Source organism: Myxocyprinus asiaticus, chromosome 24 (assembly GCF_019703515.2).
Source record: "Myxocyprinus asiaticus isolate MX2 ecotype Aquarium Trade chromosome 24, UBuf_Myxa_2, whole genome shotgun sequence".
NCBI lineage: Eukaryota > Metazoa > Chordata > Actinopteri > Cypriniformes > Catostomidae > Myxocyprinus > Myxocyprinus asiaticus.
In genome coordinates, this window is record NC_059367.1 from 7973951 (window position 1) to 7986778 (window position 12828).

At 39.5% G+C, this 12828-nt stretch overlaps 1 protein-coding gene across 1 annotated transcript; it reads left to right on the plus strand.

The window, feature by feature from the left end:
• The first annotated feature begins 958 nt into the window (after window positions 1-958).
• Window positions 959-4909, plus strand: LOC127415050 (serine/threonine-protein kinase pim-1-like). The gene is made up of 6 exons (XM_051653537.1): window positions 959-1302; window positions 1475-1581; window positions 1742-1792; window positions 1901-2267; window positions 3136-3312; window positions 3427-4909. The coding sequence occupies exons 1-6, from the start codon at window positions 1230-1232 to the stop codon at window positions 3612-3614; spliced, it is 963 nt and encodes a 320-aa protein (XP_051509497.1). The 5' UTR covers window positions 959-1229; the 3' UTR covers window positions 3615-4909.
• Window positions 4910-12828: the final 7919 nt, after the last annotated feature.

Below are 12828 nucleotides of genomic sequence, written 5' to 3' on the forward strand. Positions count from 1 at the left end.
CATCCTGCCGCCGAGTTTAAAACTGGCCACCCAGTTTGAAAGAATGCCTGGTATGCGCCTCATTTCCATAGCGACAGGCATTGTTCGCTATCTAAATAAAGCCTGTTGTCCGCCAATGGGGGGGTTGAGAAACATCACGGGCTAATTTGAGATTAATGAGGCAATGTAGTGCGCGCGGTCTTCATATACACATTGTAGACCTACTTCACATGACTAAAACAAATGTTGCCCAGTGGGACAATAATGAATGCTTCATGAACAGAATGGGTTGCATTAACACTGAAGAACTTTTTTTCCCAACTTAACATTGCCTCTCCGTCGCTGACGGTCTCTGACCACGTGCAATAATTGCATGCTTTACTGTGGAAACTTTTGAGTTGAGTTAAATATTTTGCCGCTGGGATGCACGTGGAAAGGACAGAAAAACTAGATGACTTTATGCAGCATTTCACCAAAAGGACCATACTTTATATTCTAAAAGTTTATAAAGTGTTGGTGTTTACATTTATTACACTTACAAATTCCACTTATTTAATCAAACTAATTTGCGTTATAAAACAAACGATGCATCCATTGTACAATGTTTCATATGATGCATAAATCATCTTTTCACAACGCTCGTCATCCTCCTATAAAATTAGTTTCCATGTCTGCGATGGGGGCTTTTGTAAAAACTCTCAGCCATGTGAATCACTTTGTATGTCTATCCCACGCCGGTTCAAAGAAAGAAAGAAAAACTTGACTATTTTGGCGCGTTTTGATTCCCGCCACGTAGTCTAGCACTGCTACATTTTCCTTTATTTTCATATTTGAATGACCTTTTTCTGCAGAGGCAGGCGTATTAGTCATTGGCTGAATCGTGTTTATGGGCGGGGCTAGATCTGACGTACACGTCGCTACCCCTCCCTTTTACTACTGGTATATAAGCACTCTCGCCCCTCCTTAACGATTTAGAAAGCCGGGTATTTGTGTCTGTTGCGGACTTCTGAAATAAATATTTATCTTTAACTCAGTCGTTTGTTTTTATTTTGACTTCGTGGATATTTGATACTGATTTCCGAACTGGAATAAACCTTGCCTGGTCGTTTAAAGCTCGTCTTTACAATCAACCCACCAAGTCTCGATGAGAAGGGATTTCTGCAGCTTTATAGACACAGACACATTCGACAGATTTCCGACCCCCAACATTGGAATAACCTCCAAGAACAACTCGCATTTTGGATTATAAAATGCTTCTGTCCAAATTCAACACATTTGCTCACATTTCCACCGTGGACATGCCGACGAAGATCCAGCTTCAAGGTTAGAGGACGTTTGTTTTCGTGTGTGTGTGTGTGTGTGTGTGTTGTGGTCTCGCGCTCGTTCACGTCAGCAGACTCGGAATAGCGCCAGCCATGCGTCAGATTCCCACATTATTATATAGTTATATGCGTTATACTTGTTCTTATGAATCTATCGTGTCTTTTCTCGACAGTTAAAGAGAAGGAGCCATTCGAGAAGGTTTATCAGGTCGGCTCCGTGCTGGGAAGTGGTGGTTTCGGGACGGTGTACGCAGGTTTAAGGGTCGCCGATGGCGCGCCGGTAGGTTTTCATTTTTTTCCCCCACCTAATTTATATGGATTCTAGAGAACTGACCTGCTTAATGTGTAACGTTTAAAATATGTATATGATATAAAACATAGACATAACATATGCATATATCAGTTCGCTGTTTAATTGTGCATTTATTTACAATTTCTAGGTTGCTATCAAACATGTCGCAAAAGATCGAGTGACCGAATGGGGAGAATTGGTGAGTATTTATTTAAACTGATCTTATTTATATCGGTCGAATACAAAAATATCATATTTTGTCTATCTTGGACAATGTTGGTAAATCGAACATGTTTTCCGTTTACAGCCCAATGGCGCCCGTGTCCCTATGGAGATCGTCCTCTTGAAGAAAGTCGCCACCGGATTCCGGGGTGTTATCAAGATGCTCGACTGGTACGAGCGACCGGACAGCTACATTATCGTCATGGAAAGACCGGAGGCCGTCAAGGACCTGTTTGATTTCATCACGGAGAAGGGCGCGTTACCCGAGGAGCTGGCAGGGAACTTTTTCCGTCAGGTTCTGGAAGCGGTGCGTCATTGCCACAACAGTGGCGTCGTTCACCGCGACATCAAAGACGAGAACATCCTCATCGATTTAAGAACGGGCGACTTGAAGCTCATCGACTTCGGATCGGGGGCATTGCTCAAAGACACCGTTTACACCGATTTCGACGGTAAGAGCCATTTGTGTGACGTTCAAACCAGGTTCCCACGGTCATAGAAAAAGAATATGATTTTCCAGGACTGGAAATGGCATTGAGATTAATGTAATTATAAAAGTAATGGAAATTTCTGTAGTTAATACGATTGTTTTTGTGTGTGTGCGTAAGTATCGGGTAGAAATTGCTCTTTGTGTGTGCAATCACTATAAAATGACTAAAACGCTTTTAAAAATAATTAAACATCCTTGGTAACCACAACTGGAAAGGCAATGGAAAATCGTTGGTAAAAGGTGTGGGAACCCTGTCAACCCTTAGGGAGGGTGTGGACATAGAAACACTTTCTGCGTTTTAAAACAAGCCTGTCAAACATATGTTGCGTTGATTGGTTTATAAAAATCAGTAATAACCCCTATCATCGTTGACCGTTCTTGTCATGCTAAACAAACCCTACATTATGATGATTTGTTTATATTTTATAATGTTGCGTTGGGGGAAAAACCTGATGCAGTGGGTTGTGGTTTTGGCGCCCCCGCCGGTATGAATCGGAATTCTTACAACTCAAAGTTTGTAAACACAAGTCACATGGCAACCAGTTTCCACACACGCACACCTCTACTGTCACGCTCATCAAGCACATGACCGCGCATGTTAACCTTCAGTATTGCTCCATTGTAATAATGTTCAAACACAACACACCCTTTTATGCTGCACCTTTTTTTCAACTATGTTTGTTGTATTAGATCTTTCTCAGGCACTTAATTTAAATGAAGGGCTATATCTAGAAACATTTGCCTTCATGTTTTGAATATTGCTAAAGCATGAATTTAAATGCATTTTCTCTCTCTCTCTCTCTCTCTCTTTTTTTTTTTTTACCCTTTAGGTACTCGTGTTTACAGTCCACCAGAATGGATTAAATTTCACCGTTACCACGGAAGATCCGCTACTGTGTGGTCTCTGGGCATTCTGCTGTACGACATGGTCTGCGGGGACATCCCATTCGAGCAAGATGAAGAGATTGTACGTGGGCAGGTGCTGTTCAGGCGGAGAATCTCAACAGGTTAGGACATAATTATCACATGAAACCTTTCTTCAAGGTCAGGTGATATTTATTACTAGAGAGCTGTATTTATTTATTGTCATGCTATAACCATGCATCCTGTTGTATTCGTAGAATGCCAGCAGCTTATCAAATGGTGTTTGGCCCTCCGCCCAGCAGAACGCCCATCTTTCGAGGACATAATCAACCACCCCTGGATGCAGAACATGGCATCCCCTACAGACAGCACAGAAATCAGACTGCACAGCATCAGCCATGAGCATCAACCTGCTGCTTTCCCAGCCGTCACTGTGTGCAAATGACTCTAAATAAATGTATACATAGAGACTTTCTATTACAACAGAAAACCTCCCAGGGGATCTCTGGACTGAGCAGTTTTGAGCATTGCCTTTTTCTTTTGTTTTGAGCATTGCCGTTGGGTTGGAGGGGTGCCGTTCTCTGGATAACCTGTGGCTCAGGGTCCCCGAGGTCCAAATGACTGTCAACATTGCAGTCGGACACATGTAGACCACCTCAGCCAGTGAAGAGAGGAGTCCGGAACACCTGGGTTCCACTTATAAGGGTGGCTTGTGATGAGGGCTAGCCCTTAATATACTACAAGGGGCAGTTTGGTTCAGTCAGGGCAGTTTCTTTAGGAAGCAGGTCTGTTGAGCTTAATAATTTCAGTGCCTTCTGTGAAAGATCAAGGGTTTGTTTTTATTTTGTGGAAAAACTTGAATTGAGTAATAGCCACTGTAACACTCTACTCCTTAATCAGATGTCTTTTTTTAAACCTATTTGCTTCCACTTTACTTACTGCCAGCATGTAACTGTCGGTCTTACTCTAATATGTCAAGAGTAACCAAAATGACCTCATAAAACCTCTCCTGAATGCAAGGCTTGCCTCATTCTACTCTATCCTTCTGTTTCCCCTCTTTGTAACCCTCAACAACTACCACTCATTGTCAAAGATGCACACAGCAATGCAACTACAACGTAAAGACTAAATTTTCTGCGTAATATTTTTGTTTATACTGTAAATATTGTAATGGCTTGGGTCGAATGACTCTCAATTCCATGACAAGGCTTGCGTGTAAATGATATTTATTTGAGTTTCTTAAAAGAACAAGATGGAAGTGGAATTATTTATTTTATTTATTTATAGAGAAACAATTTTGCTAAGTTTTTCTCATTCCACCACAGAAGGGCCCACAAATTATTTAAATGTATTTTTTTTTTTTTTTTTTTTTTTACCATATTTAAAGCCTTTTTTGTGAGAAAGAGGTGTACATTTGTTGTAAATAATCCTCGAAAGCACTTGTTTCTCAATGCATGGAGTACTGAACGTCTACTGATGGTAAAGAATACCAGTCTAATACCAAATTAGGTGACAATACTTGTCACCTAATTTAAAATGTCTGCTGTGCAAATGTTGGAGGAAATGACCTCATGAATGTTTGAGGAGTGAGTGATTCTACATGGTTTCTGTTTTCACCTTTAGTAGGCATGACTGCAAGTTTTTGTCATGTTTTTTTTTTTAATTTTATTTAGCAGTGTAAATTATGTTTAGAAAGCTATTTTTTTACACAGTTGTCAATAAATATTTTTTTAATGTTCACTCTGGTTTCCCTGGTATTAATCTGTTTGTTGGACATAGTTACACACAAATTAATCATGATTATAGGCAAAAATCAGTTGGTGGCCTTATAAACAAGTTATAACAGACAAGAAGCAGATGTCAGAAGTAGACATGGACAGATTGCATTGGTATTAACTGTAAATCCATTTAACTAACTTTAATAATACCATTATCATTTTATATTGATAGTGTATCTTAAATCTAGGGCGATTAGGGCTGCGGGGGGTCCAGATCTTATTGCTGGACTTTTGAACCGAAAAAGCCTGATAAACCACTTGGAACAGCATAAAACTTTATCTGTGGTTTTTGTAGGTACAGCATAAAATTGGTTTTTATAGCATTATAAAAATACAATTTCCTGGAAAGGACAAAGATGACTACATAAAGCTTGAATGTGACCACCTACACTCAAGTAGTTTTCAAATTCATTTTTCTCTATAGGAATTTCAAGAAATGTCTCAAGATAGAGTTCTAATCCTTGAAACAAACCTACCACCTCTGAGATGAATCACATAAAAAAAAAATAATAATAATAATAATAAAGAAAGAAAACAACAACAAAAAATGGCAAAGGCAAAAGAGTGTGTACATAAATTCAGAGGAAATGAATTGCAAATGACTGAATCAAATCAGACATGACAGTACACAAATACAAATATTGACTTCATTGATTCAATGATTATATTTTAATATAGTTGACATTTATTGTAAAATATTTAAATATATACAAAATATATAAGTAGCTTGAGAGTGAAGGGAGACTTGACTATTTCATTCGCAATCCTTTATGTGAGTGGACAGTCACTGCTTTTGTCGCAATTTCCATTTCTCTGGTAACAACGACTTCTCTGATTGGTGGATCTCTTTTCTGGATTATGGTTCATGTTGTTTTTTGCAGAGAATTCAACTATTAAACACTGTTTTTAAAATTGAAATTACTAGCTGGGTTTATTGGTCGGATATAGCATAAAAAAATACTAGATAGAAACACCAAGATGCAAATAAAATCGTAGATATTTGCTTGAGGGGATATAGTTTAAAAAAAAAAAAAAAAAAAGTAATGTGTCTTTGCCTCAACAAGCCAAGTGAACACAGAATTCACTCAGAGAATGTAATCAATAGAGCTGTTTAGGTTGAAGTCCAAAAACCTAGAAGAGAATTCACCATGGGTTCCCTTGGGATTTTCATATGGGTTGTTATAATGGGGTTTTTCAACTTATGAGTAAAAGTTGAAAAACCCCATTATAAAATCTTAAAAAAATCCAGAGGGAAACCATGGTGAATTTGCCTTCTGGGATAGCCTACAAATTGACGTCACGACTGTACAGCTCTATATCATCGCATAGCATCTCAAATGTTGCTCTAGTTATTCTGAAATGGCAAAGTCTGTCACCAAAATAATTCGCTACTATTACCTCCCAGAATGGTCTGACATGCTTTCGCTCTCAGACATAAGGCATCTGCCACTAAACGCTAGTAAACATGAAGTTTGTCAGAGCGTTTTGTCTGCGTGCTCATCAATGTCAATAAAACAACCACAGTGACATTAATTTCAATTTTCTTTTCTATTTTGCACCAGCTTCCCAAGTAGCAACGATTTTGTTCTTCTACTTAACACTGCTTTATTCGCAAATTGTTTTTGCAATATTCCGTTTTTTTAATTAAATTCGTAACTTGGATGGAAACATGACTACTGACTTGTCGCTTAAACAGAAGCAACAACATCAGAGTTCTTTAAAGCTTTGCACGTTATCATTAAAAACTATTTCTCTATGGAACAAATTAATTGCAGTTTTTACATCCAGAACCCTACTATAGTGCTCTATAAATGTTGAAGGTTAAATTAAGGTGCTTTAAATTCTCTGTGAGCAATTTCACAGTGTGCTCAGAATGTTTTTACTACTTATGAACCTGGCCAGAGAAGTAAACCTTGGTTCAAATTGTTACGACCCAGGACAGCATGGTATAATATACCAAATTGTATTTAAAATACATTTATTATAAGTATACTACAAAATACATTAACATATCTATGTACTAATTTAAAGTACCATGTAATTGCACTTATTTCATGCTTTCTTCAAATGCACACAGAAAAACTTTGATCACTACAAATGAAGTGGTAAAGTAGTATAGCTTTTATAAATGCTATTAGGACAAATATACATTAAGTTCAGATGTTGGCTGTTTCTCGTTGTGCATTCTTTTGTGTTCTTACGTTCTCGTGGACTCGATCTACGTCATCATCCACTGCCGAAGTTTGATTCCAATCCTCAAGAACGCAAGTACCGAGAACGCAGGAAATTACCCGGATGTGTCCTTGAAATCGAGGATGCATCAGATGGTGACTGTGGGCAAGATTTTGCTTTGTAAAAAAATAGAGAGTGGTAAATTAAGACAGTCAGATGGGAGAAGATTCCAAATTTACGGTCACTCTCTCAGCAGCTGTAATAGAAACCCCTTCGCAGCTGTTGTAATTCATTTTTAAAACTAATTCCAGGGTAATATAACACAAAGCATAATGTTATACATTTACACTCAATATTTAAAAAAAATTGATAATATGAAAAAGTTTGTGATATTTACGCTGCTAAATAAGTAAAAAATGCGTCATCACAGTCTGTGAAAAAGGTCTATAGATACGTTCTATGCACTCCTGTTCTTTCGAGTTCGTTCTTCCAAAGTTAACTCAGCAAAAAAAGAAACGTCCCTTTTTCAGGACACTGTATTTCAAAGATAATTTTGTAAAAATCCAAATAACTTTACAGATCTTTATTGTAAAGGGTTTAAACAATGTTTTCCATGCTTGTTCAATGAACCATCAACAATTAATGAACATGCACCTGTGGAACAGTCGACAGATGGTAGGCAATTAAGGTCACAGTTATAAAAACTTAGGACACTAAAGAGACCTTTCTACTGACTTTGAAAAACACCAAATGAAAGATGCCCAGGGTCCCTGCTCATCTGCGTGAATGTGCCTTAGGCATGCTGCATGGAGGCATGAGGACTGCAGATGTGGCCAGGGCAATAAATTGCAATGTCCGTACTGTGAGACACCTAAGACAGCACTACAGAGAAACAGGAAGGACAGCTGATTGTCCTCCCAGTGGCAGACCATGTGTAACAACAGGTTACATCTGAATATCACACCTGCGGGACAGGTACAGGATGGCAACAACAACTGCCCGGGGGGGGGAGTGGTGGTGGTGTAGTGGGAATGTAGTGGGACATAACTGGTAATCAGAATGTTGCTGGTTCGATCCCCACGGCCACCACCATTGTGCCCTTGAGCAAGGCACTTAACTCCAGGTTGCTCCGGGGAGACTGTCCCTGCAATAAGTACACTGTAAGTTGCTTTGGATAAAAGTGTCTGCCAAATGTATAAATGTAAATGCCTGAGTCACACCAGGAATGCACAATCCCTCCATCAGTGTTCAGACTGTCTGCAACAGGCTGAGAGAGGCTGGACTGAGGGCTTGTAGGCCTGTTGTAAGGCACATCCTTACCAGACATCACTGGCAACAACATTGCCTATGGGCACAAACCCACCTTTGCTGGACCAGACAGGACTGGCAAAAAGTGCTCTTCACTGACAAGTCATGGTTTTGTCTCACCAGAGGTAATGGTCGGACTCGCGTTTATTGTCGAAGGAATGAGCGTTACAGGCCTGTACTCTGGAGCGGGATCGATTTGGAGGTGGAGGGTCTGACATGGTCTGGGGCGGTGTGTCACAGCATCATCGGACTGAGCTTGTTGTCATTGCAGGCAATCTCAGTGCTGTGCATTACAGGGAAGACATCCTCCTCCCTCATGTGGTACCCTTCCTGCAGGCTCATCCTGGCATGACAATGCAACCAATTTTCCTGCAAGACAGGAATGTCAGTGTTCATGGCTCTTTCATGTGAAGAGCCCGGATCTCAATCCCATTGAGCACGTTTGGGACCTGTTGGATCGGAGGGTGAGGGCCAGGGCCATTCCCCCCAGAAATGTCCAGGAACTTGCAAGTGCCTTGGTGGAAGAGTGGGGTAACATCTCACAGCAAGAACTGGCAAATCTGGTGCAGTCCATGAGGAGGAGATGCACTGCATTACTTAATGCAGCTGGTGGCCACACCAGATACTGACTGTTACTTTTGATTTTGACCCCCCCCCTTTGTTCAGGGACACATTATTCCATTTCTGTTAGTCACATGTCTGTGAAACTTGTTCAGTTTAGTTATTAAATATTTTTTGTTCATACAAATATTTACACATGTTAAGTTTGCTGAAAATAAAAGCAGTTGAAAGTGAGAGGACGTTTCTTTTTTAGTTTAGCTTGGCAAGACTGGTCTTCATAAGAACACAAGTCCATTCTTTGTATTCTTAGAATAAGAAAGTACACTAGAAAGTAGAATAAGGTTAAGTACTTGTTTCCATCTTATGATTCTACAACTTGTTTGAACAGTGTTAAAAGCAATTGTCATAATAATGTTCTTCGAGCACAAAAAATAAATATTAGTATTATGACTTTTAAATATTTTCCTAATATATATACTGTATATTTTAAATTACACCATGTCTGCTCTGAGAACATTTAAAAGTGCATAGTTCATTTGCATTTCAACATACTGTACTGTTATCATACTAACAGAGAACAAACTCTTTATTTGTCTTATAACTCAGATGTCTTATAACAAGAGGTTTCTAATGCTGGAAATGTATTAATTTATAAATGATAATTAAAAAAAATTTTTTAATTGCACAATGCACATTCCTTAAGACACAGGAGTGATACTAAATGTGCAACCGTCAACATGCCAGAACCAGTTTTGAAGTGGGGGGCCCTAAACAGGCAGGTTGTGACATCATCACAACAACATTAAGAAGTTAGTATACAGAGTGTGTTGTACACCCAATTTATACTAGACCAGCTTCCAAGATTATCAAAATCACAGTGATTAGTTATTTATCTACATAAATATTAGTAAATAAAACTGTTCACTTACACAGTTCGAATGTTGACGCAATCAAACTAAAAAGATTTAAATCTGCTTCCGCGGAGAGAGATTGGCTATGTGCTTGTCATTATTTTCAGTTCATACAAACCGCTGCTCATTTTTCAACAAAATGAAATGCTGTCAGTTGATGATGATGATACTACTGGAACACTGGATTTGTTTAACTGCGTGTTCTTGTGTATGGGTTCCTCCTCTTATGTATCTATTAAATCAGTCTCAATCAGTTTTTGTTGTTTGTGTCTGCATTCAACAACGTTACATAAGTACAGTATGCCCTGTGTTTTATACCATTTTTAAAGCAGCTTGTTGCATTCAACATTGTGTAATAGGGTACAAAGCAATATTTGTTCATTAATCTTCTTTGTCTATTACTGCTTGTCTGCTCAGTCTTGTCTTACTTTGAATTAAGACAAATTTCCCTCTTGAAAGAAGAATAAACAAAACCAGGAGAGATTGAAAAACTGTTAATTTGCTTGTTAACATTGTGCAATCAACAGTGATTGGTCATTCTACAACTATCACGCAAGTCATATCATGTATGTTATAACTTCCTACATAAACATCTGGACTTATTATAGTGTATAACGGAGCATCTCTTTATGGTTCTACATGCATCTACAAACAACACAGAATGGCAGTGTCAACTAGCTAGCCAGCATGCCCTGATCCACTTTCATTAATTTCTGGCTAGCCACATGTAAGCCACTGTCGTCCAGGAGCCTTTGTAGATCAGTGATTAGATGGACTAATCAGACGTCTGCATTTTTTTCACTTTTTTTGTGGAAAGGGCAAAATGGTACGTTTACCTATTTTAATAAAATGTCAGGTGTTAAAATGACATAGAATTATAGTCATTTCCAGGAATGTACTGTAACATCTGTTGATGTTTCTACTTGAGGACTTGCTATTGGCTGTTGTGTTTACATAATTAATGATGTATGTCTGTGTATGTTTTAGGGACTGTTTGGGGGGTTTATTAACTAACATTTAAAAATAATTGGGGTTATAGTTATGTTTTGAGTTCAGCTTAATGTTAAATATGTCTTTTTATGTTATGAAATTTTTTTAGTTACACTGGGTGAGATTAGTGTTGCTTTGACATAGGTTTCAATCAGTTTAAGACCTAATGCATTTCTTCAGTGTTTGCATTGTTGATTAACAGCAGTGCAAAACATACTATGTATAGCCCCCAACTTTTTTCCCAGTAATACCCATGCTATAATACTTTGAATACAAGTACCAGAAGTAGATATTTTAATACCAGCTGAAATTCAGTTATGGTGTGGGCCAACAGTATAACATTAATGTGTGTCCAGCATTCTTACAGTGTAATGGAGTTGCAATTGTAGTTTCAACTAAATACATTATAAGGTCACATTGAGTCAATTCTGTGTATTTCAAAAATTAAATACAAGGGTAGATATTTAAAGTGTACTAAATTATACTTGAAATAGTTCAATTTTAGCACAACCAAGTATACTTAACACATCTTTATTTGCACCACAGCACTGCTTTCGGCAAACTAAAGTGCATTAAGTTAAAAATTAGTTGTTCCAATTTAGCAGACTTTAAGTATACCAATTTATAGCCTGCAAGCAATACTCTTTAGTATACTGAAGCACCCACGAATAAAGTGTGCTTAAGTATATTATTTTTTCACTAGGGGTCTTCAGCATGGGGCGTCCTGACCTGATCCCCCATACTGGGCCCAAAACTGCTGCCCTCTCTGTGAGGACACACAACACTAGCAGGGAACGTTCCTTTTAAGCCTTTCATTAATCCTTTCACAAAACCTGCTCAGAATTTACACTGCAGCTCAGAATGTGTTACAATGTGTGCACATGACCTGAGGTGCAACGTATCATTTTTAGTTTGGTGGCATTCACAGGTGTATGTAACTAAGTCTGGCATAAGGTTAAGAGGGAAACAAAGTCTGATTCATTCACACACCCTGTCTTGAGCTTTGACAAATGAACAGAACCCAGCCAAAGTGTCCAAATTAGTGCATACAAAGTATGTGTTGAACATTCTTCGCTGTGTGAAAGCAAGCACATGGATAATCTCTTAGCAACGTACACTCAGGTTTAGCCCTCTTCTTATCAAGATCCATTTTTCACTTGAGATGGTTATATGGTTCTTTGGAGATGAAATAGTTCTTGTTACATTATTTCTGGTTCTGGTTTCTGGGTAGATGCTTTCTTAAGACTTGACAATAAGAAATTGTGCAACTTAATGGAATAGTTCACCCAAAAATGAAAATTTTGTAATCATTTACTTACACTCATGTCATTCCAACCCTGTAAGACTTTCTCTCTTATGTGGAACACAAAAGACAATATTTGAATGCTCATTTGGCTTAAAGGAATATTCTGGGTTCAATACAAGTTCCTGGAGGGGATGTGTTGCCCTTCGGCTGTCCTTCTGCTGGCAGATCATCCCCACCCCTTTGGACCCTGGGAGAGATGAGGGAAGGGAGAGGGGAGAGGGAAAGAGTGAGGGGGAGAGAGAGGAGAGAAAAAAAAAAGAAACACTCCCCAACCACGGCGCCATTCGGTCCTTGGCCAGCTGGGCAGAGGTTCTCCGCGACGCCGGGCGATGGCACTGGACCTCGCCTCCTGGCGGATGGTAGCGAGATCCACCACCTCCCGACATACGTCAGTGGCTCCTCCGCCTCCCGGCGTACGGCAGCAAGCTCCCCCGCCCCCTGGCGGATGGTCGTGGCTCCTCCGACCTCTAGCAGCTCCTCCACCTTCTGGCGGACGGTAGCGAGCTCCCCTGCCCCCTGGCGGATGGCAGCGGCTCCTTCGTCTCCTGGCAGATGGCAGCGGGCTCCTCTGCCTTCAGGCGAACCAATCCAGTACCACCGTATCATACCTCTCTGGTGTCGCGACCCTCCCCC